The 26,604-nt window shown below is 41.5% G+C and overlaps 1 protein-coding gene across 12 annotated transcripts in view; it reads right to left on the minus strand.

Moving 5' to 3' along the window:
• Positions 1-26,604, minus strand: part of oxr1a (oxidation resistance 1a) — a 511,841-nt gene that overhangs the window by 4,408 nt on the left and 480,829 nt on the right. For all 12 annotated transcript variants that reach the window (XM_072570591.1, XM_072570587.1, XM_072570583.1 and 9 more), the window contains 3 exons: positions 13,309-13,461; positions 11,872-11,967; positions 2,758-2,831 (listed from right to left, as the gene is read on the minus strand). In XM_072570591.1, the coding sequence (XP_072426692.1) occupies positions 2,758-2,831; positions 11,872-11,967; positions 13,309-13,461 (323 nt within the window). The remainder of the gene's footprint in view (positions 1-2,757; positions 2,832-11,871; positions 11,968-13,308; positions 13,462-26,604) is intronic.

Genomic DNA, 26,604 nt, shown 5'->3' on the forward strand with positions numbered 1-26,604 from the left:
TCTTAGTGTTCACCCCTCCCTTCCTTCCTTGCCACCTGTCGCACTCCCTCACTTGCTTCCTCTCATCTCACAGCAACAGTTCACAATAGGGAGGTGGCAAGTCAGACACAGAGTTGCACGATTGGGCGAGAAGCAAATCTTTTGCAGTTTTCGGGATGAATCCAGGGAAAGTTTAGAGCCTAAGAACTCTCAATACTCTGTTGAGATGACCTTTAATTTAATTTGACATTTGATATGTAACTTAGTCTGTAAATAATGTTCATTTTTCACTTGATTCGTAAAAAAAAGTTTAAAATACTAAAAGCTTCTCAATCTGGGAGTTCTGTTGGGGTGATTTGGGGAGTTTGGTTTTTCACATTATTAGTCTCCAAAGAAATTGTGATATTCTGTTCTTCAAAACTTAGACATCCGTCCCAGGTCCATCTCGACCTAGTTTTCCACTATTTAGAAAGTACCTTATTTTAACCATTTTAGGTCCCAACTCTCCTTTGGTTACATGGACAACTAGTTTCCAGATTTGCCACTTAACATTTGTAAATTTGAATATTAGGGATAGATAAAAAGACACATAGGTTTGTTAATGAATAAAGTGAATAGTCGAGACTCAAATATAGATCCTTGCATTATGCCATTGTTATAACCATGCCCATTACAGCAATTATTCATTATCATGCCTGCTTGCTATATCAGTTTATATATTTTCCAGATGAATAACGTGGCTTCAATTTAACTAGGGCTTCATCGGATGCCTTCTGGAAGGCCATATAAAAGAGTGGAATTGTGTTGGAGGCAGTTCAGAAAAGGTCCGATTCTAGAAATGGAAGGGAGATTGAGTAGTTTAGAATTATGTTTGCTGGAGTTTAGAAGATGAGACAAGGGCTAACTGAGGTACAAAATGTTAAAGAAAATTGGCAAAATGAACAGATAATGGATATTCCCCTCTGGAGCAATCTAAAGTTTGGCAGATTTACAAACAGAAGAGTCGTTCCTTCTCTCAAACTGTACTGAAAATGCGGAATTCACCATCTCAGAGTGCAGTGGACACTGAATAAATTTAAAAAGGTAGATTTTTAATTAGTAACAGGATTATGGGACCCGGGCAGAAAAGTGAAGTTGAGGCGATAGGATCAGTCATGATTATATTAAATGGTGGAGCATTTTCAAGGAGCTGAATTGTCTACTCTTGCTCCTGGTTCTTACGTTAGTAGTAACAGACATTTTTCAGTTTACTAATTTGGTCTCCTCTTCGAAACGTCTGATCAAGATTTGCACTTGGTTACACGTGGACATACAAACAGTGAAATATTTTTCCCCAATTACCTTTTCCAGTTTTCTATTCAGTAACTGCTGAACATCACACTTAAGTAGCAGAATTAAAGGAAATACTGTACATTGTGCCTGGTATATATGCAATTGAGTATGCAGTGAATTTTCACCATAATGGACATTGAAAAGACAAACATTTTGAGTACTTTGTTACTCTTCCAATAATAGCTGGCTGTAATCTGTGTTTTAAGTAAAGTTTTTTTGAGAAAGAGGTGAATTAGATTAGATTCCCTACAGTGTGGAAACAGGCCCTTCGGCCCAACAAGTCCACATCGACGCTCCGAAGAGCAACCCACCCAGATCCATTCCCCTACATTCACCCTTGACTAATACACCTAACACTCTGGGCAATTTAGCATGGCCAATTCACCTAGCCTGCACATCTTTAGACTGTGGGAGGAAACCCATGCAGACATGGAGAGAATGTGCAAACTCCACACAGACAATTGGCCAAGGTGAGAATTGAACCTGGGTCTCTGGTACTTTGAAGCAGCAGCGCTAACCACTGAGTCACTGTGCCGCCCCGAATGGGAAATATTATTCTTGTACTGGTGTCTAATAAATGCCTCTGCTTATGTGGATGCGATTTATACATTTTAAAAAAAGTCACACCAAGTCACACAAGTCCACACCAACCCTCCGAAGAGTATCCACACAAACACATCCCCCAACATTTACCACTGACCAATGCACCTAACCTCTCCATCCCTGAACACTATGGACAATTTTGCACGACCAATTCACCTAACCTGCACATCTTTGGATTGAGGGACGAAACCCAAGCAGACATGGGGAGAATGTGCAAACTCCACACAAAGTATTGCCTGAGGCTGGAATTGAAAGATCAGCCTGCTTCAGTTAGCAGCACTGTATTCAAGCAGTATTCCCAGCATCTGAATCAAGCATTTCCTCTGATCCAGCTTAACAAATCATTCAATGCATTGGCCTTTGCAGAGTGGAACAGCTGCTGTGTTTTCTATTAACAAAGATGTGGAGGTGCCGATATTGTACTGGGATGAGCAAGGTCAGAAGTCACATGACGCCAGGTTATAGTCCAACAGGTTTATTTGAAATCACAACGTTTTAGAGCACTGCTCCACCTGACGAAGCAGCAGTGCTCCGAAAGCTTGGGATTTCAAATAAACCAGTTGGACTATAACCGGGTACCATGTGAATTCTGATCCTATTAACAAAGGCAATGTTCTATAATAAATTGTGTGAAGTTTTATTTGATGTGATATACTCCTGTTAAATGTTAATATACAGCCGTGAACAACTATTCTTCCAACGTTATTAACAATACTCACTTAAAAAATGCTGTTCACATAATTTTGGTTAAAAATGCACCTAATTCTTTGTAGTACTGGCCAAAATTCCTTAGAATCTGAAAAAAAAACTATCGACTTAATATGCAATGAAAACATCATTTACCCTCCACCACCGAAGGCCAAGGAATCCATGTCTCCTTTTATGAAGAACATATTATCACCTGTCCACTTGAATATCTGTAAAACAATAATTTGCTTCACTTAGAAAAGTGTTTGTGTAAGGCTGTAATACTTGTACTATTAATAATAAACTGTAATTAGTCCGGCAACTTCCATTCAATACCAAATTCAGCTACTCGGCTACTTTAACACCGTTTCTCCAGGGAAGTTATTTTGTTTTTAGATGAAATTCTAAACCTGTTTCAATATGTTTTGCATAACTTTATTTACAAAGCAACACATTAAGAAATTCGCAAACACAGAATCACAAAGTGGTTATAAGACAGGAGGCAGCCATTTGATTCATCTTACCCATGTTGACTCCCTGCAAAATACACAACTACTCCTGGTTCCATACCCTGTAGCTCTTCAGATTATTAATTCCCTGTATGAAGGCCTTCATGAAATGAATTCCAACACACTTTCGAGCAGTGTTTTCCCAGATCATAACTACCTTCTGTAAAATAAGGTTTTTTTCATGTTTCATCTGGCTTCAGATGACACTTCAGATCAGTGTTATCTAATCCTTGATCCTCTCCTGAGGGGCTCTTGTAATGTGGTAATGTCCCTACTCCTGGACCAGGAAAGCCTGGATTCAAGACCCAACTGCTCCAGAGGTATGACATATCTGAACAATGGGAACAGGTTCTTCCTATTAGCTTTGCTATTTTGAATACTTTCCCAATTTCTCGCTGACTTGCAAATCTGCAGGTACAACCGACACTGAGAATGATACCAACTGACTGCAACATGCCTGCAGAGGCTAGTAGAACAAAAAAAAATTAATAGAGAATTGAGGGGTAATGTACTTTCAAATGGGTTCTGAACAGGCAATTGCTCGACCATCTTCTGAGAAGTTCTGAATTCTGGAAACACAACATTAACTGATTTCTCTCCACAGATACTGCTAGACCTGCTCAGCTTTTCAAGCAATTTCTGTTTTTGATCTCATCTTCCATAATTTGTGCATAATTTCCCTGAAATTGCTGCTTTCACTTTACAATTGCACCCTTTGTTTCATATTGTGCTTCTCAGCAAAATGAATTACTCTGCATTAAATTTCAGCTGCCTCGTTTGTCCATTGCACCAGCCTCTCTAGGTTTATAACACATCAAGCTTTGTCATCCGAAAATTCTGAAATTGTATCCATAACACAAAAGTCAAAATCAGGAAAAGCAGTAGACCAAACATTAATCCCCAGGAAAATACAATACAGTAAATACCCAATATCTTGCGCGCAAGAGGGAAGGGAATGTTGTGGGCTTTACATGAAATGAGCCTGCTGGTTTCACGAGAGACATGAAGAGGGTGGGAGAACTCAAATCTGCTATTACAAGACCAATGTGCATTTTAGAATGCGTGGCCAAGACCACTCAAGTACTTGTATACCTGGCAACAACATGCTGTCTTTATCGGTCTTGAATTAGATTTCAGAAAGCACCAGAAACACTATTCTCTTCTAACTGCTAATACAGTAAAGTCTTTGCTATCTGGATTCCAAGCATTCGAAATTACTCTTGAATCTGGGATGCCAGCTTCACACACAAAAAAGCAGATGCTTAGGATCCAGATAACAGGACTCATTTCCATTCAATTCATAGTGTGGAAACAGGCCATTCGGCCCAATAAGTCCACTCAGACCTTCTGAAGAGGATCCCACCCAGACCCATCACCCTCCCCTTTCCCTCTAACCCTACATTTCCCATAGCTAACACAATGAACCTACACATCCCTGAACAGTGCGGGCATCTTCCCATATTGTATCCTATCTCTCACTTCTTTTTCCAACTCTCCTTGCTTGTCCAAGTCCTTCTGTTGCCTCCTCAACAAATCTGTCCTTCACTAGCAAATAATAATGCTCTAAGTTCCTTCGTTCAGCTCATTAACATCAAATGTGAATAGATGCGGTTCCACTGATTCCTGCAGAACGCCACTAATCACCAGCTACCATGTAAAAGACTCCTGTATACCTGCTTTCTGCTTTTTTGCCATTCAGCCAAATCTAAATCCATGTCAGCACTTCGCCCCTAACTTTGTCTTATGTTATTTAGCAGCCTCACGTATGATACGTCGTCAAAGATCTTTGGGAAACCCAAATAGATCATGTTCACGGCTCACCTTTGTCTAAATTGCTTGTTACCTCTTTGAAGAATTCTAACAAATTTGTCAAGCATATCCTCCTGTCCTGCTGATTCAGCCCTATTGTACCTTGGACTTCTAAGTACTCTGTAATCTCATCTTTAAATAAAATGCTGTACAATATCACTGACTGAGGTTACGCGAACTGGCCTACAGTTTCCTATCTTCTGCTTCCCTCCCATCTTAAACAGGGGTGCTACATTTTCCAGTGCTCTGGGATGTTCCCGGACACCACTGATTGCTGAGATATCACCACCAATGCCCCGACAATCTTCTCCTTCAGAACTCTGGGGTGTAGTCCATCTGGTCCAGGATACTTATCCATCTTGAGATCTTCCAGTTTTCCTAACATCAATGCTATTACACTCCTCTCTGCCCCCTGATTCTCTTGAAGGTCTGGCATGGTGCTGGTATCTTCCCTGCAAAAACTGATGCAAAGTACTACTCAGTTTCTCCATCAGTTCTTTACTCCCTACACTACTTCCTTAGCCTCACTTTCCAGTGGTCCAATGTCCACTCTTGCCTCTTTTACCTTATATATATGTAAAAGTACATATTATCACTTTACCACTTGTTCGAAAAAACTATCTTGTAGACATTCCATAAATTTTTTTCGAGATCGACTTCCAATCTGATTTGCAGTCCATCTGCATATTGAAGTCCCCATGATTATTGTAACAGTGTCTTCCATACATGCCTTTTCAAATCCTGACATTTTCTTCCCCAATATCCTGACTACTGCTAGGAAACCTGTACATAACTCAGCATAGTATTTTAATCCTTCGCATTTCCTCACCTTCACCCACACAGATTCTACACATTTCAACTTTGTATCAGTTCTTGTTTTCAATTTAATTGTTTGTTACTAACAAGGCAATCCTGTCCCCTCTGCCTATCTGTCTGTCCTTTTGACAGGATGCTTTTCCTTGGATATTTAGTTCCCAACCTTTAGCCCTTGTAGCCACAGAGAGTTAGAGGTTTACAGCATGGAAATGGGTCCTTTGGTCCACTGTCCATGCTGCCCAGTTTTCACAATTAATCTACTCCCATTAACCTGCGTTTGGTCCATATCCCTCCATATCTATCCTGTCCACGTACCTATTCAAATGTTTCATACACGGCAAAATTGTACTTGCCACCACCATTCCAGATACTGACCACACTATGAAAAAATTGTCCCGTTCTACACTTTTTTTTAATCTCTCCCCTCTCATCTTAAACCAATGGGCTTGCCTTTCATGGGGAAAAGCTGTTGGCCATCTATCTTTCTATGCCTCTGCTGATTTTATAGACCTTCAACTCTGTGATACCTACAGTATTATGTCTGCCAACTTCAATCTTCATAACAAGCTCATTTTCCTTGCTTCACATTCTGCATGCATTTAAGTACAACACATTCAGTTCGTTATTAACTGCCGATCTTCTCAAAACTGTCCTGTTATCTGCAAGTTAGATTCCTCACCATTTCCATATACTGCCTTCTATTACTTGTTCTGGAAACTTTAATAACCTCTACTGAGCAAACCTCTCCTCAGTCTTCAAACTTTTTCCACAATCTTCCATGAAGTCAAACCTGTTTCTCCTGTTACAATCCAATGATTATTACTCTTTTGGTTCTCTTTTCAACTGAGCCTGTAGCTGGTCATATTCCCTCAGCAGAACCCCTCTCCTCTTTCTAGTTATGACCATGACAACTGGATTTTGCCCTCCCACTTCAAATTCTTCTGCTGCCTGGATGAGATATCCCAACTCTAGCACTAAGTAAACTCGATGCACAAAGAACTGTCGCTATTTCCCTAACTCAATATCATTTCTCTTTGCTCCCCCCCTCTTCAATGGCTCCCTGTAACATGATGCTTCAATGAGTTTGATCATCCTCCCTATACTGCCACTCTGACCTACACAGGGATCAAGAATTGCAAGCCTGTTAGACACATTCAACAGCTGAGCCTTCTTCAGCACTACCAACTAGATCCCTCTACCTGCCTCACTCTCAGTCATATCTTCCTGTCCCTAATTGCTGACTGAATTAAAAGTAGTTAATTTGAGGGATTGGACGGCTTCCTGAAACACAGCATCTAGCTCCCCTTCCCTGACGTGTCGCCATGTTGAAGCTCAGACTCCAGCTCATCAACTCAGAGCTATGGCTCCTCAAGCAACTAATGCTTTGCTCCAGATGAGGTGCTCACATCATGCAAATACAAAACATCACCTGGCCCTGCATTCGTATCTATACAGTGAGTTCTTAATTTGGCTTTTAAAAAACTCCTACGCGCCCTTTTGGTTTGTAGCCTATAAATACTTCCCTTATTTAACTTCAAACTGAAAGTAAGCTGTAAAAGATAGTCAGATTAGTAGCTATCACCAACCAATAAATGTATAGTTTATCTATGACCTGTTGTGCTGGGCGCTGATTCCACATTTCAATTTATCCTGTTTAACAAAAGCCTTACAAGCTATGAAACTAAACACAAAGTAAGCAAAAAGTACCTCTATACTGAAAATCCACGATGCCTCCAAATTTCACGAACTATATACCAAGGCTGTCTCCAACTCCAAGTATGATCAGTCTTTCCTGACTGGACAAGCTCTCTTTTAAATACACTTAGAGACAGAAACAACTGCAGATGCTGGAATCCAAAGGAGACAAGAGACTGAAAGAACACAGCAAGCTAGGCAGCATCACAAGGTTGAGAAATCGAGGTTTTGGGTAGAACTCTTCTTCAGGAATGGAGGTGGGGATGGGGGAACTACAGATAAGGGTGAGGAGTTACGGTTATGGGTGGGAAGAGGGGCAGAATGGTGATAGGTGAACACAAGTGGTGGGTACGATCTGGGTTGGCACAGCCTGGAGGACTCAGCATTAAGGTTTAATTTCAAATAACTTTAACACCCATCCCCCGTCTTCTCCCCTCTATCCCTTCAACTGACACTTTCTTCCAACTACCAACCAGAGTCATTCCTTCCATTAACCAACCGGGTCACACCCACCACCTGGATTCAGCTATCACTACCTCACCACTCTGACCCTCTCCCTACCCGTAATCTTTCCCACCGCCACCAACCCCACCTCCCCCCACATCATCTACACCTTCCCCTACTCCCACCTCCATTCCTGAAGGTTTGCACCTGAAATGACAACTTCTCCACCTCCTAATGCTGTCCGACTTGCTGTGTTCTTTCGGCCTCCTACTTGTCCAAAACGCGTGGCACTGGAAACCTGCCTGGCAGGTCAGGCAAGATCCAAGGAGCAGGACAGTCGACATTTTGGGTGTAAGTCCTTCAACCGCTGAGCTGACTCTTACTAGTTAAGCTTCAATAGTAATCAATATCTAATGAAGGTCCTATTCACGCTTCAAGTGACTGACTGATAACTGTCTTTCAGTTAGGTCTGTCAGCCAATTTATTAATCTTTGAACTAGACTACTGAATTTTAAACTTTTACAATTAAGATAGATTTACCAGTTCTATTCCCACATTACCTCAAATTACCCGAACTATAAATGTGTCACTCTAGATGTGAACTTTTCCTCCTTACACAGCTTACTGTTGCTTTGCAATGCTTAGCCCAGCCAATGTCTCAACCTTCTCTTTTGTTTTTCACCATAATCTGGGCAGCATGACTTCCTTAGATAAGTACTTATTAAGTACCTCAGCCTAAAACTTAAAACACCTTTTCTGGCCCCTAATCACACTGATTTCTATCAGTTTACTGCTTTTATGGATGGAGATGATGTATGGATTCCCTTTTAATGGTTCTCATTCCTATTTTCACTTGCTTTTGAACTTTCTGTTCAATGTGATTTTCAACTGTACTATCCACTTTTCTGCTTTATCTTACTAACACAATATCAAACAAGCTATGTGCTTATTTTATCTTTCCGTGTTATGGAAACATATCTGCAACATACTCAAACTATCGCTTCTTTAAAACCACGGCATAGTTAACACAAAGACAGAATACTAGTAGATGTGCAGAATGGTGAACAAATTGAGAGCCATTTTCCTGCGATTCACAGCTTGTATGGATACATACTTTGCTTCTTTCCTTGCCTTATCATCACTCTGTTGTGTTTTACTGCATTAACACTTCTGTTACTCAGTTTCTCCTGCCTTAGATCATTTGTTCTTTTCCCTAACCCTTCCATCTTTTCGCTTGCTAAAAGCCCATGACATTCCTAACACAGATGAAAGGTTACTGACTTACAGTAACAGAGATATACTGCACGGAAACAGTCTCTTCGGTCCAACTCATCCATGCCAACCAGATATCCTAAATAAATTTAGCCCCATTTGCCAGCATTTGACCCATATTCCTCTAAACCGTTCTTATTCATATGGCCATCCAGATACCTTTTAAATGCCTTAATTGCACCCGCCTCCATCACTTCCTTTAGCAGATTATTCACTACATGCATCTGCTTGAAAAAGTTCTCCCTTGGGTCCTTTTTAACTCTTTTCCCTCTCATCTTAAACCTATGCTGTCTAGTTTTGGACTCCTGACCCCAGGAAAAGAGACTGCCTTTATACCCTATCCATGCCCCTCATGATTTTATAAATCTCTACAAGGTCTCTCCTGAGCTTCCAATGCTCCAGGGATAATAGTCCCAGTCTATTCAGGCTTTCTCTTTGGTTCAAACCTGCCAACCCTGGCAACATCCTTGTAAATCTTTTCTGAAAGCCTTCAACTTTCACAACATCCTTCCTATAGCAGGGAGACCAAAATTGCATGAGTATTCCAATAGGGGCCTAAACAATGTCCTGTGCAGCCACAATGTGACCTCCCAACTCCTTTCCTCAGTACTCTGACCAATAAAGGCAAGCATAACAAATGCCTTCTTTACTATCCTATCTATTCGACTCCACTTTCAAGGAACTATGAATCTGCGCTCTGAGGTCTCTTTGTTCAGCAACACCCCCTAGGACCTTACCATTAAGGTGTACAAGTCCTGCCCTGGTTTACCGTTCCAAAACACAGTCTCACTTTAATCTAAATTAAACGCTACCTGCCATTCCTCACCCCGCTGGCCATCTGATCAAGATCCTGTTGTATTCTGAGGTAATCTTCTTTGCTGTCCACTACACCTCCAATTTTGGTCTCATCTGCAAACTTATTAACCATACCTTATTAACCACATAATCACATAATTATATAAATGACAAAAAGCAGTGGACATAGCACAACGTAGAATGTTAATTTTCCCTTTTCACATTCACTGCCAGACCCAAGTATTCTGGACAATTTGTTTTAGTTTCTGATATCATTCAGGCTTTTGAACTGTTTTCATAATGAGCTGATTAGACTTCAGGTGATTTTAATCATTACAACTTTTTAGTCTTTTCTGTTATTACAATCTGTAACTTACTTGTTGGTGCTGACAAGAACCAAAATACTTATGCTGTTTACCTGAAGTATGCGGTGGTCCCTGACGCACGAGGTTTGCCTTGTGCTTGTAAAGCTCTGATTTTCTCAATTAATAATACAATTAATTGCACTAGATGAGTGTAGGGCTGTTATTTATGCAAATACAGGAGCTACTATTACTCTGCTACAGAACAGGCATGGCACTGAGAAAGGATCAGAACCAATTGAAGGCGTGCCTGAAACCAGGAAGCTTTATATGGATAAGTAGTAAGAGATTGCAAAAAGGTTAAAAAGAGCTGATGATTCTCTATGAAGATCAGTGGTAGTCCTGCAGCTTGGTACAAACTCAAATAACATTGGGCCTGATGTAAGTGTGTTTGTTTCAGGAATTTGGTGCTGAGAGGAAACAGATGCTTTTTGCTTTTCTTTTGGTTCACAGTTTGCAAGGTCTTTTTAACAGAGTAAATTGCAGCCAAGAGTCAGAGGCCCAGGACAAAACAGATTAACATTATAGGAAAACTGTAACTTGTTGATTCATCATTAATTTGACAGTAAATTAATTTCAGATTAAAGGCAAATAAGAGAAATATTTTACAGATTAAAAAGTGATTATTGGAAATTAAGTATGTACAGGTCAGGTAAATTGGCCATGCTAAATTGTCCACAGTGTTAAGTGCATCAGTGGGGGATAAAGGGAGGGAAAAGGGTCTGGGTGGGTACTCTTCGGAGAGTTGATGTGGACTTGTTGGGCTGAAGGAAGGGTCTATTTCTACAGTGTAGAGAATGTAATCTAAAAAAACAAGGAGGTGCAGGGCCAAGTGATGTGTTGTACCTGCAGGATGTGGGAGCTGGTGGATCACATTATGGCACACATGGACATCTGTCACAAATGCCAGCAAGCAAATTTTAAGGGCGACAAAGGGTTAGTAAGAGATAAAGAGAGCAATAAATTAATAATGAAAATGATCACAAAATGTAGGATAGCATATAAAAAGAAAGAATAGCTAAAATTAATGTTGGCCCCTTGGTAGATGCAACTGGGGATTACAGTGGGGAACATGGAAACAGCAGTCACTAAATCAATATTATGCTTCAGTTTTCATAGTGGAAGACACAAGTACCATCCCACTAGTAACAGGTAATGCTGAAGGAAATGGAGAAACTAAGAACAAACATCATCACTCAGGACAAAGTATTGAGCGATCAACTTGAACTGAAGGCAGTCAAGTCTCCAGGGACTGAATGCCTGCATCCCAGTGGCATCAGAGATGATAGATCCACTGGTGATAATATTCCATAATTTCCTGGATGCAGAAAAGGTTCCAGTGCACTGAAAAGACGCTAAACATAGATTCAAACAGTACAGACCCATCAACTCACCATACATAGGTGATTAATTAACTTAAAAAGCAAGAGAAGTGGGACTGACTGGAAAATTCTGTAGTGAGCATGACATGGACCTGATGGAAAAAATGACTTTATTGAAGATATAATGACTAAAATATAAACTTAAATTATAAAAGCATCATATTCCTGACCAAGTGATTTTCTTACTTTAAATTCAGGATGGAAGGTGAAAAGGAAGGTCTCCCCAGTTCCATAAAAACAATCGCTAACCTTGAACGGTTCTGATGCTAGGGCACCAAATATCTGTGGATATAAAATTGAACAATAGAAATCAGTTAATAAAGAAATGATTAATAAACCATATTCATTAGGCCACCAATCAATTTTGCTTATACTCTTGTGAAATCTTGCTGATATTACATCAGCCCATGGTATCTTCATGTACCCCACTCAAACTTGTGCAATGTCCTCCATAGCCCCAAAATGGAATGGATTTGTTTTTACCCCAGGCACAGTAGGCACAAGGTGAAGTGGATCAAGCGAAAACAGTTGTGAATAATGGCTGGGTGGACCACATCACTCTTTAGAAAGCAGCAGCAGACAAGAACAGTGAAGCAGCATTACAATGGAATAAATAAAATAGTAAAAGTAAACTCGCCGTTGTCCTAGAGGGCAGCTCTCTCGTTGGAGAAAGACAACTGGCGATGGTTTAACCTGAGGGTCACCAGACCTCACGAGAGGGGTGAGGTTGAGAAGGAGAGTCCTTCATGGTAACCTTGGCTGGTAATGGAATTGAACCCATGCTGTTGATATTACTCTGCATTGCAAACAAAAGTAGCATACCACTGAGGTAAAAGGAAGAAGTTAAAGATGACAAAAGTTGGAAATACAAAGTATCACAGAATGAAAATTAAAGGACTATCAGATCAGCAGCTTATTCAGAAAATTTCAGGATTTGACATTTTGATATTTCATTCACAATTAATGGCACTGTATAAGTGTTTCTCCTATAGTGTCTTGGTTGCATTCCAGTGAAATCTTGCTTAATAGAAAATCACTTAATATAAATAATGGGGTCTGTAGGAAAAGTGGGGTTAGGGGCAAACTTGCAAAAAAAATTATTCACGATTGGTCGAAAATCACCCAAAAGTACAGCATAGTTGAAGTCATACTTAATTGATGAAACGAAAGTAAACGAAACACAGCACATTTAAAAAATGAAGGAAGCTACTCTCTGTACAGTAACTCTCACAGAAAGCTGATCAGTTGGCTGCTGACATCGGCGCATGTGCTGTATGGCATGAAGATCGGAGCTGACATCGCACATGCACATAATGGCAAGGACACTTCAGCGCATGCGCAGAATTACAAAATCATCAGTACACATCGGCGTACACGCACAACTGTGTGGCAATTTCAGTGTGGAAAATGGCGCGTGCGCGAACTGATCTCTGCTGGAATTGCACTATTGCAAACAGAGAAAAGTTATCTTGAAAATACGGCTCCTCAATTCTTCGGTGACGTTACAGCCAAATCAGGCTGCCGAAACGCGATATCACAGAACTAACTGTGTGTAATAAAGTCTCTTCCAAAATTAGAAGAATACAAGTAATATGTCTTGTTCTTTGAATATCCATGCTGTACCTGGCCATCGCTATCTTTAATAACGAGCAGCATCGGTGTATCAATACCAGTCATACTACGGTACAGTGTTTTCAGACTCATGCCATGCTTCGCAGTACTGTAAATTAGTGTCCACGGGTAACCGACAGTTCGTGGAGGAAGATTTTTTGCAAGCTGAAATTCATATAAAAGAAAAATTAACAGTGAATATTTAAAAATCAACATTTGAGTGCAGTTTTACTACTTTTATTCTGTTGCAGAATTTCTACCACCACTAATACAAGGCAAAGTTTATTAGCTTGCTGGGGAAGTTAGTAGTGATATCCTGGGTTTAGTCCACATCACAATAGAGGTGGTGTTGGATATATGAGAGAATGTTTGAAGGTGGATAAATCTTCTAGTCCTGGTCAGATATATCCAAGAAGACTGCAAGAGGTTAAAGAAATTGCGGGAACCCTGGCAGATATTTTTGCATCGTTAGCTATGGGTAGGGTCTTGGAAGACTGGAGGGTAGCAAATGTTGTACCATTACTTAAGAAGGACTATGAAGAAAAGCCTGGGGACTGTAGATCAGTAAACTTAACTTCTGTGGCGGGTAAGTTACTTGAGAAGATTCTGACGGTTACAATATACATGCATTTGGAAAGACAGGATTTGATTAGAAGCAGTCAGCATGGCTTTGAGAGTGGGAGAAGATGCCTCATAAATTTGTTTGAGTTCTTCGATGAAGTCACCTAGACGGTCGACGAGGGCAGGGTGGTAGACGTAATTTATGTGGATTTCAGTAAGGCATTTGATAAGATTCCACACGGTAGGCTGGTCTGGAAGGTTAGATCGCATGGAATTCAGGGTGAGCTGACAAACCGAATACACAATTAGCTTGATGGTAAGTAGTAGAGGGTAACAATGGAAGGATGCTTGTTGGACTGGAGGCCTGTGATGTGTGGGGTGCCTCAAGTATCATACTGGGCCCACTACTTTGTTATCTATGATTTGGACAAAAATGTACAAGGCTTGGTTAGCACATTTGCAGAGGACACTAAAATAGCCAATCTTGTGGACAGTGAGGAAAGTTACCAGAAATTGCAGCAAGACCTTTGATCAGCCTGGAAAGTGGGCTGAGAAATGGCAAGTAGAGTTAACTATTGGCAAGTGTGAGGAAATTCATTTTGGAAATTCAAAGCAACATAGGAGTTTCATGGTGAATAGTAGGGTCTTAAGGAGTGTAGCGGTACAGAGGGACCTTGGAGTTCAGGTTCAAAGTTCTCTGAAAGTGGAGTCAAAGGTAGACTGGGCAGTAAAAGAGGCTTTTGGCACACTGACCATCATCAGTCAGCATCCAAGGAGCAGGAGAATCGAAACGTCGATTCTCCTGCTCCTTGGATGCTGCCTGACCTGCTGTGCTTTTCCAGCAACACATTTTCAGCTCTGATCTCCAGCATCTGCAGTCCTCACTTTTCCCATCATCAGTCAGGACAATGAGTATAGAAATTGGGAAGTAACGTTTTTGTTGTACTGGACTTGGTGAGCTGCACATGGAGTAGTGTTCAGTTTTGGTCACCTTGTTATAGGAAGGATATTATTAGATTGTAGAGAGTGCAGAAGAAGTTTACAAGCATGTTGTCTGATCTCAATGGTCTGAGTTATAGGGGGAGTTATAGAGACATCAACATGGAAACAGAACCTTCAGTTCAACTCATCCATGCTGACCAGGGCTTTTGCCCGAAACATCAATTTTCCTGCTCCTCAGATGCTGACTGACCTGCTATGCTTTTCCAGCACCACACTCTCTACTAGTCTCCAGCATCTGCAGTCCTCTCTTTTGCCTAACCTAATTTAGTACCATTTGTGAGCACTTGACCCATATTCCTCTTAAACCTTCCTATTCATGTTCCCATCCAGATACCTATTAAATGTTGTAATTGTACCAGCTGCCACCACTTCCTCTGACAGCTCATTCATACACGCACAACCCTCTGCGTGAAAAGGTTGCCCTTTCAGTCGTTATTAAATTTTTCTCCTCTCACCTGAAACCTATGCCCTCTAGTTCTGCCCCTTTACCTGTGAACATCTGCCCCCAATCAGCTTTTGAAAGTTCTTGCCTAATACCATCAAAATTGGCCTTCCTCCAATTTAGAACTTCAACTTTTAGATCCAGTCTATCCTTTTCCATCACTATCTTAAAACTAAGAGAATGATGGTCACTGGCCCCAAAGTGCTCCCCCATTGACACCTCAGTCACCTGCTCTGCCTTATTTCCCAAGAGTAGGTCAAGCTTTGCACCTTCTCTAGTAGGTACATCCACATACTGAATCAGAACATTTTCTTGCACACACAAATTCCTCTCCATCTAAACCCTTCACACTATGGCAGTCCCAGTCCATGTTTGCAAAGTTAAAATCCCCTATTATTCTTACAGGTAACTGAGATCTCTTTACGAATTTGCTTTTCAATTTCCCGCTGACTATTGGGACTCTATAATACAATCCAATAATGGAGATCATCCCTTTCTTATTTCTCAGTTCCACCTAAATAACTTCCCTGGATGTATTTCCGGGAATATCCTCCTTAAGTACAGCATTAATGCCATCCCTTACAAAAAGTGCTAGTCCCCCTCCTCTCTTGCCTCCCTTTCTTTCCTTCCTATAACATTTGTATCCTGGAACATTAAGCTGCCAGTCCTGTCCATCTCTGAGCCAAGTCTCTGTAATTGCTATGATGTCCAAGAGCAATGTTGCTCTTGCATGGAAATAAATGCAGTTCGATTTATCAATCCTGCCTTGTTTTGTTCTTTGTTCTTGCCTGCCCAGTTTGACTCACTCCTCTTCTCAACTGCACCAGTCTCAGATTGATCTCTTTCCTCACTATTTCCCTGGGTCCCACCCCGCACCTTCCTAGTTTAAGTCCTCCTGCACAGCTCTAGCATTTCTCCCTCCCAGTATATTAGTCCCCTTCCAATTCATGTGCAATCCGTCCTTCTTGTACAAGTAATTTCTACCCAAGAAGAGATTCCAATGATCCACAAAATGTGAATCCTTCTTCCCTGCACCAGCCCCTCAGCCACACATTCATCTGCTCTATCCTCCTGTTCCTACCCTCACAAGATCATAGCACCGGGAGTAATCCAGATATTACAACCTTCGAGGACCTCCTTTTTAAATTCCTGCCTAACTTTCTATATCTTCCCTTCAGAATCTCATCTTTTTCCCTTCCTATGTCATTAGTTCCAATGTGTACAATAACCTCCTGCTGGTCCCTCTCCCCTCTGAGGACATTCTGCACCCTCTCTGAGATATCTTTGATCCTGCCACCAGGGAGGCAACACACTGTTCTGATTTTTCGCTGCTGGCCCCAGAAACATTTGTCTGTACTTCTGACTAGAGTGTCTTCGATCACAATCGAATGCTGGGAACCCAATTTATCTCTCATTACATTAGAGCCATTCTCAGTACCAGAAACTTCGCTGTTGGTGCCACATTTCTCTAAGAGTCCATCACCCCGTACATTTTTCAAATAGCATACTTGAGATGGCTATACCTGCCTACCCCTCCTACCTTTCCTGCAGTTAACCCATCTACTTGACTGTATCTGCGGCTTTTCTCCCTTCCTGCCATCCATCACACCTTCGAGCTCTTGTAAATTCTTCTTAACTGCTGCCCCAACCAATCAGTGTGATCCAATAGGATTCGCAACTAAAGATACTTCCTGTAGACATAGTCATCAGTGACACGGACTCCCTAAACTCCCACATCCTACAGAAAAACACATTACTCTGCTAAAGGACATCTTTATTTATTCACAATCCAAACACCCAGAAAATAGCATAATCTTATTGCTCTTAAAAAAACTGCTCCAGGCTAACGAAGTACTTTTGGTTTATATTTTTAAAATTTAATCAAAAGACAGATCTTAATAAAACACACAACCAAGAAAGAACCCACTCTGCTCACTGCCGTAGATTTACAGCAAGGTTGGGTCGGACAAACTGGGACTTTCTTCAGACCATAGCAAACCGAAAGGGGACCTTATAGAGGTGTCTCAGATCATGAGAGGCATGGATAGAGTGAATACACTCAGTCTTTTTCCCAGGGTTGGGAATGGAGGACTAGAGATCATCAATTTAACGTTAGAGGGGAAAGAATAAAAGAGAACATGAGAGGCAACTTTTATTTTTACAAAGAGGGTGGTACGCATATGGAATGAGCTACCAGAGGGGTTGAGGTGAAAAGGATTATAAGGACATGGGCCAGCTGCAGCGAAATGGGATTAGCATGGACCTATTTGGGCTAAAGGGCCTGTTTCCGTGCTGTTGGACTCTATGACTCTAAAACAATGATATGGAGGACACAACCTAACTTCTGTTGGTTTCTGAAAACAGTATTTTTGTTTTGTGCCAAGGTTCAGATTTAGCCGAAGGGCAAGCAAAGGCCTCTCCCAGAAGGCAGAATATAACCATCTGCCCTCAACATTGTATTCAAGCTATTACCATCATTTAAAGCCTCATCACCAATACCTTGGGTGAGGTAGGAATCAACCTTGAATAGAACGTTAACTGGTGACTCAGTGGTTAGTACTACTGCCTCACAGCACCAGGGGCCCACGTTCGATTCCATCCTCAGGTGACTGTGGAGTTTTCACATTCTTCTGCGTGGGTTTCCTCTCACAATTCAAAGTTGTGCAGGTTAGATGAATTGGCTATGCTAAATTGCCCACAGTATTCAGGGATGTGTAGGTTAAATGCATTAGTCAGAGGAAATGCCGAGCAATAGGGTAGGGGAATGGGTCTGGGTGGGATACTCTTTGGAGGGTCGGTGTGGACTTGTTAGGCCGAAGGGCCTGTTTCCACAGTGTAGAGATTCTGATTCTAACTCTGGTCAGAGCAAGACAGAGATAACATCTTTCATCAACATGATCAGAGGCAGAAAGGCACACCTCTTGAACAGTGGGATTTGAACCTGGATCTCCTGCCCAGAGGACAGAGTAGAAGTGTTCTTAAGCACAACTGAACGTTCTTTCCCTCAAAACATCAAATTGTCCATGTATATTTTTTCCATCTGTTAACTATCACCAGTTAATCATCCATGTTTCCAATTGAATAATTTACACCCAAAGCCTGTTACAGGCAATGTAAGCCATCAAATGGGAAGGGAGGGGTCAGGAGAGAAAGTGGGGGCTAAATGAAAATAGTGCTGGAATGAGAGGCAGGATGTTCTGTGGCAAAGATTTTAAACCTAACTCTTGTCACTTAAATGGTATAGTCAGTGGCGTGATGAAATACCCTTTGTTTGTATGGATAACAGCAGCACAAATAACACAAGAAACTTGACACCATCGCCAAAATGGTCAGCAACCCATTCACTTCTTCCTGCACTGCCTTAACCATGAAAAAATGCAGCAACTCAAATGAACCTTCCAAACATGCAACCTCTCACAGGGGATTAAGGTCACCAAATAATAGGAAAATGACCATCTGCAAGTTCCTCTTGGGTCACCCCAACTTGGAAACATGTCACAGTTCCTTCACTGTTGTTGGGTCAAAATCCAAGTAGTTTCTAATGCAATAGCACAGAAATCTACAGCACAGAAATGGGCCCCTTGGCCTAGTTTGTCCAATAAACCCAGTTTCCACAATAATCTAGACCCTTTTCCCTGTTTGGTCCATATCCCTCCATATCCATCCGGTCCATGTAGCTGTCCAAATGTTTCTTTTATAACAAAATTGTAGTAGCCGCCACCACCACCACCTCTGGCAGCTCGTTCCAGACACTCATCCACCATGTGTGTAAAAGAATAATCTCTCCAGACTCTTTTGTTTCTCTCCCATCTCACCTTAAACCTATGCCCATGAGGTTTAGACACCCCTATCATGGAGAAAGGCTGTTGGCTATCTAGCTTATCTATGCTTCTCATGATTTTATAGATGTCTATAAGGTCACCCCTCAGTTTCCTATGCTCTGGGGAAGAAGTTCCAGCCTCTCCTTATAACTCAAACCTTCTAGTCCAGGTAGCATCCCAGTAAATCTTTTCTGCAATCTTTCTAGTTGAATTATATTCTTTTTCATAGCGTGACCGGAACTACATACAGTAATCCAAATGTCTCCTTACCAATGTTCATGTATGAGAGGATATGTACTATAATGATTCAAGAGTACAGTTCATCGCCACCTTCTCATGGTGAATTAGCAAAGGGGAGCATACATTGATCTTGTTGTCAATGATGCTGACATCCCATGTATAAATGAAACAAACCTCATCATATTCTCCACTGGTGATTTGTGAAACAATTTCAGTTGCAAAATAAGAAAAGTGGCATTTACAAATGAACAGTTTTGTCCATGGAATAAAAGATCAGCAATTCACACTGTTAAATAGCCAAAAAATTAAGAATATGCCCAATTGTCCAGACTCCAGCTCATTGATGTCCATCAGGATCCTGTAGAAATCCAGGTACAGGACATACATAGATGTTCTCTGCTACGTTTCAACTTCCAATAACAACCTGTCTTCTCTCAGGCCACTTTGCTCAAACTTTCATTCTGATCTACTCAGATGTTACCAGTTCACCATCTTCCAACTTAAAAGCTGACCAATCCCACTCTCAGATGTGACAGAACTGCACTCTCATCCATTCTCTCACTCATCATTTGAACTGGAGCTTTAAACTTAATACTGTATACTGTAGCTAGTGTCATTCTAAATGAGTTTTCTCCATCTCTCTTTTCAACCCAAATAATGTTTTCTTCCTCATGTTCTTTCTTCATCTGATTTGACAAAAGAGTGAATTTACAGTTTAGTTCCTGCATTATTTATCTAACTAAACTTCAATCTGCAGCTTTTGGAGATATGAGAGAGATGAATTGCCCAGTTCACTCACTTTCTAAATACCAAACTATGCAATAGCATGTCTCATCTACAGATATTACTAACTGCTCCATTAGCAGATTATGGTCCAAAGCCACACATTGCCAATGTTGTATCCGGGGACCTTCACCAAGCCAAAAAGATGCTCACCACTGTTTACTGGGTGGGTAGCCTACACTGCAGCGCATGCCTTTACTTTTTATACAATATGGGATCCTTAAATGGTCTTTTAGAACTCACTATTGGCCTTGTAATGGAAAGACTGTCCTCAAAACGCTTTAGAAGGGACCAAATCAGAGTTGGGGAAAGCAACAGGGCCTTCATCTCACACCTTTTATACCTCCCAAAAAGCATTAATTTCCACCTATGGAGTCACAGCAGAAGACCAGAAAAACAGCTACCTGACCTTCCATCTCAAGATTCATAGCCCTGTCAATTCTAGCACTTCAAATGTACATAACTAAGCAACAAGTCGTAACCACGCTTTCAAAGAGTGATCCTTTATATCTTTCCTTGTGTGAAAGGATTTCTCTTCAACTCTTCGAACGTAATGTATAAATTACATTCAAATCTATGCTCTCTGCATAACAACACAGATTGTATCAACAAATCTTCCAAGATTGGGCAGCAAGCTGGCTAAACGGTTAGCACTGCTACCTCAGTGCAAGGGACCTGGGTTTGAAGCGCGCCTTGGGCGACTGTCTGTGTGGGTTTCCTCTAGGTGCTCCGATTTCCTCCCACAATCTAAAGGATATGCAGGTTCAGGTAAACTGGCCATGCTACATTGCCCATAGTGATAGGTGCATTAGCCAGGAGTTAATATAGGGTGGGGGAATTGGTCTGCGTTGGTTACTCTTTGGAGAGTCGGTGTGGACCCGTTGGGTCGAAGGGACTGTAGGGAATTTAATCTAAACATTAAAAAAAATCCCAGTTTATCCAATCTTTGTCAAAGTTCTCCATTCCTGACCACATTCTGGAAAATCTTCTTTGGTCACAGTGTCAGGTTCCACAGGGTAGATGTGTCACAAGATTAGATTACATGGAATACACAGACAACTGGCCCTTTGGATACATAACTGACTCGAAGGTAAGAGACAGAGGCTGGTGGTGTTGGACTGTTGTTTTTCAGACTGCAGGCCTGTGACCAGTGGTGTACTGCAAGGATCAGCGTTAGTCCACTGTTTTTTTGCCATTTATATAAATGATTTGGATATGAATGCAGGACGTGTGGTTAGTAAGCTTGCAGATGAGATCAAAATTGGTGTTGTGGCCAACCAAGGAAGTTATTACAGAGTATAACGGGACCCTTGATCAGATGGGCGAATGGTCTGAAGTGTGGCAATTGCACTTAAATTTAGGCTACAGTTTGGTAGAGCAAATCAGGGAGAATCTGGGGTTCTGGGGAGTGTTGTTCAATGAAGAGACCTTGGGAGTGGAGTCACTGGTAGACAGGATAGTGGGCAGATTCAGAGTGGCACAGTGGTTAGCATTATTGTCTCTCAGCGCCAGGGAACCGGGTTCGATTCCAGCCTCAGGCAAATGTGTGTGTGGAGTTTACACATTTGCCCTGTCTCTGCATGGATTTATTCTGGATGCCCTGGTTTCTTCCCACTGTTCAAAGATGTGCAGGTTAGGTGAATTGGCCATGCTAAATTGCCCATAGTGTTCATGAATGTGTAGGTTAGTGCATTAGTTAGAGTAATAGGGTGGGGAAATGGGATACTCTGTAGAGGGTCATTGGGAACTTGTTGGGCCAAATGGCCTGTTTCTACACTGTAGGTATTCTATGAAGGCAGTACGGTGTTTGGTATGCTTGCATTTTTTGGTCAGTGCATGGAGTACAAGAATTGGGAGGTTTTGCTGCAGCTGTACAGGACACATGTTCCAAAAAGTGGCTGAATCAGTGTTCAATTCTGGTCTCCCTACCATAGCAAAGATGCTGTGAAACTTGAAAAGGTTCAGAAAAGACTCACAAGGATGTTGCCAGGGTTAGAGCTATAGGTTAGAGCTATAGAGCTGAATAGGCTGAGACTAATTTCCCTGGATCATCTGAGGCTGATGGATGACCTTACAGAAATTTATAAAATCATTAAGGGCATGGATAGGGTTATTCGTCAAGCTATTTTCCCCAAAACTAGAGGGCATAGGTTTAGGATGAGAGAAACAGGGGCAACTTTTTAAATGTCTGTCACTGCTTCTCTATTGATCTCTCTCTGAACAGAATATCCCAGTTTATTTTAGCTGTCCTGTGTATTACAAGAGGAAGATGTCAAGAGTGAGGTGGAAGCAGAGAGTGGTGCATGTATGGAATGAGCTGCCAGAAGAAGTGGTGAAGGCAGATACACAACTACAACTTTTAAAAAGGCATCTGGACAAGTAGATGAATAGCAAGGATTTAGAGGAATATAGGCCTAATGCTGGCAAATTGGACTAAATTCATGTAGGATATCTGGTCAGCATGGCCAAGTTGGACCAAAAGGTCTATGATTCTATGACCCTCAGGAGAAATTCTTCTTCCTTAATGATTTAAATGGAGATCCCTTATTTAGAAATAAGTGTCCCTAGCTTTCAAATCTCCAAGGAAACATGCATTCTCTCAGCAGGATGCTATCAAGCCTCCTCACAATCTTAAGTATTAATAAGATCACTCCTCATTCTTCTGAACACCAATGAGAATTGGTCCAACTTTTCAACTGTATGAAGCATTTACAAACAAGAACACAAAATAGTCAAGCCTCACCAGGGGATTTAACAAAATGAACTCAGTTAGTACAGTACAATGATTGGAAGATTCAATAATAATCTTGTTTCAGCATTTACCAGGAAGATCAAAATAAGGTAAAAATCATCCAAGGTAAGAGGGAAGAGATGATCAATAAACCCATCAAATTTCAGAGCAGGTTCAAATGTCACCAAGCGAGGAGAGGTACATCAAAAGAACAAATACATGCATGCACCAATTCAGTAGAAAAGTGAATAGTGCCAGAGAACTCATGGACATAAGGAATTCACTCTTCTGTTGTAGAATAGCAGTTTGAGATAATGCTGGAGGAGAGTCCTGGGATAGCTGAAAAAAAGTCAGTCAAAGAAAACAATTCAAATGATTAAAGTCGCTGAAAAATTCATTTTGGTCTTGGTAGCTAACAAAAATGGGAAATAGGAGTATGAGGTGGCTCCTTGAGCTTGCTCCACATTCATAAGATCATGATTGGTCTGATGTAGTCTTAACTTGACTTTCTCCTCTGCATTGTCCCAAAACCCTAAACATCCCAGTCGATCAAAAGTTGTTCTAACTCAGCTCGAATATATTCGATCACCAAGCTGGTCTCTGGGAGGGAATTGCATGACTCAAAAAGAAGTCGCACCTCCTCATTTCTAAAATGTGAGAACCATTATTTGCCTGCAGACGCAACTTGTAGAAGTATAGATTTGATTAGATTAGATTCCCAACAGTGTAGAAACAAGCCCTTCGGCCCAATCAGTCCACACCGACCCTCCGAAGAGTAACCCACTCAAACCTATTTCCCCTCTAATGCATCTAACACTATGGGAAACTTAGCATGGCCAATTCACCTGACCTGCACATCTTTGGACTGTGGGAGGAAACCAGAGCACCCAGACACGGGGAGAATGTGCAAACTCCACACAGACAGTTGCTCAAGGTTGGAATCAAACCTGAGACCCTGGTGCTGTGAGGCAGCAGTGCTAACCACTGAGCTACTCTGCTGCCCTAGTCTGCCTGACAATAGCCCTCTAATTGATTGAGCTGCAGAGTCTTTTAAAAAAAACTGTAAAAATCAACAGCAAAGTAGAAGACAGCCAGTGCCTGCTGACAGACATCTACAGGAAAAGAAATTTCCATCTTGTGGGACAATCCTGGCTTATATTGTCCATTGACAATTATTCTCTTAAACTTCTCCCCATATTTTACAGTCCTGTGCAAGGAATGTAGGTGGGGTTGGGGGGGGCTGTCTATCTAATGTGCAGTTGGAAAAAGCACAGCAGGTCAAGCAGCATCAGAACAGCAGGTCAGTCCATATTTTGGGCGGGAACCTCTACCTTTATGCATTTCTTTACTTCTAAGAGATCCACTTTCTGCTATTATAATTTAATATCCTAACTGCAATGCAAGATCGACCCCAAATGCTTCCATTCCACTCTTGACATCTCCCTCTTGTAATATGCAAGACAGCTAAAATAAACTGGGATATTATGTTCAGAGACAGAGATCAGTAGTGAAGCAATGAAAGACATTTAAAAATATATTTCAGAACACTATGAAAAACTTCAAGGGAAAGACCTACTGTCCCACATACCATTAAGGAAAACATCAAACTCAAGAAAAAAGGAAACAATTGCACAAAGTTGGTTGGCAGGTCAGATGACTCATCAGAATACAAAGAATAGCAGAGACTAAAAGGTGAACCAAGACATCAAATCAGAGAAGAGGAAGAGCTTTTCATTGGAAACTGAAAAGGAAACGAAAGAAAGAAAAGTGGTCCTCTAGAGGAAAAGAACAGGAAGTTAATAGCAGATAATAAAGAAAGAGCGAGTTCCTTCAGAAGTTACAAAAAACTACCAAATATCTTCAAATCAAGGGAAAGATTTGGTGAAATTATGATCATGAGAGAAACTGTGCTAAGCAAACTAATGGAGGTGCAGGTTCATAAGTCATCATAGAAGCCTTACATTGTGGAAACAGACCATTCCGCATAAGTGCACACTAACTCCCTGAACAGGATCCTACCCAGACCTACCCCACCCCTATTCTCCTGCATTTCCCATGGCCAATCCACCTAACCTGCACATCTTTGGACTGTGGGAGGACACCAAAACACCCTAAGGAATCTAATGCTGAAGGGGAGGAAATTCCTCACCAGAGGGTGGAATTGAACATGGCTAACTGCTGAGCCACCGCGCTACCCCCAGGTCTCAATGAACTACGGTCTTACAGAGGGGCTAATGAGGTAACAGAAGCTTTGGTGTTAATTTTCAAAAGTTCAAGATTCTGGAAAGATTCAATCTGATTGGAAAGTAGCAAAGAGAACACCTCAGTAAGCTTTGCATGGTCACAAAAGAGAGATCATATCCAGAGTAAGATACTGCCTGTTTGACAAAATAATTTGGGGAATTTTGTGGAGGGGAAGGAGTGATTTTTACTTGCAGCCCCTGTTTTCAGGATCATACCTTGAAAGTTATTTTAAAAACAGGATTCAGTGAAGTATAGGATCGGGGCACAGCACAAAACAGTGACATCACAGGTAAACTAAGTTTACTGGTTGGTGATAGTTACTAATTTAGGTCACTTTCAGAGTGAAGATGAATGGGGTGTAATATTTACAGGGTGCAAATTAAAAGACAAGAAAGAAATTTTTTAAAAATCAAATTAAGATCGAAGTGAATAAAAGTGAGTACAGGGCCAGGTGATGTATTTTAGGGGAGAAAGTGAGGACTGCAGATGCTGGATATCAGAGCTGAAAATGTGTTGCTGGAAAAGCGCAGCAGGTCAGGCAGCATCCAAGGAACAGCAGAATCGACGTTTTGGGCATAAGCCCTTCTTCAGGAAACAAGGATGTTTCTTACAAGGATGCCTTCCTTGAAGAAGCTCTCTTCCAATCTCCAGCATCTGCAGTCCTCACTTTCTCCTCGAAGATTTTAACCTACTGCGAATCCTCTTACAAGGATGCCTTCCTTGAAGAAGCTCTCTTGCTCCATTCCTGAAGAAGGGCTTATGCCCGAAATGTCGATTCTCCAGTTCCCTGGATGCTGCCTGACCTGCTACACTTTTCCAGCAACACATTTTCAGGTGATGTATTTTACCTGTATGATGAGACCGCTTGTGGACCTTATTGTGATTCACAGCGACCATATCTGTATCAAGTATTAGGTGTTTGACGAACTCAAACTCAGTTGATGAGCTGGAGTCAGCTTTGAACTCTGTGACACATCAGGGAGGGGGAAAGAGTTACCTAGACAGTTTTTCAGGAGGCAGTCACACCATTTAGATTAACAACCGGGTCAGTGGTCAGGGACAGAAGGGTGAATCACAGATTCCCTGCAGTGTGGAAACAGGCCCTTCAGCCCACCAAGTCCACACTGACCCTCTGAAGAGTAACTGACCCAGGCCCATTCCCTTACCCTGTTACTCTATCTTTACCCCTGACTAATGCAAAAACCTACACATCCATGAACACTATGGGCAATTTAGCTTGCCCAATTCACCTACCATGCACATCTTTGGATTGTGGGAGGAAATCAGAGCACCAGGAGGAAACTCACGCAGACACAGGGAGAATGTATTTGTGGAATTGCAGTCGCCCAAGGCTGGAATCAAACTTGGGCACCTGGCACTGTGGGTTTGGGTGGGTTACTCTTCGGAAGGGCTTTTTTGGGATGCTGTTTGTACAGTCAACATGGACTCGATGGACCGACTGGCCTGCTTCCATGTTGCAGGAT

The sequence above is a fragment of the Chiloscyllium punctatum genome, chromosome 5 (genome assembly GCF_047496795.1).
Source record: "Chiloscyllium punctatum isolate Juve2018m chromosome 5, sChiPun1.3, whole genome shotgun sequence".
In the NCBI taxonomy this organism is placed as follows: Eukaryota; Metazoa; Chordata; class Chondrichthyes; order Orectolobiformes; family Hemiscylliidae; genus Chiloscyllium; species Chiloscyllium punctatum.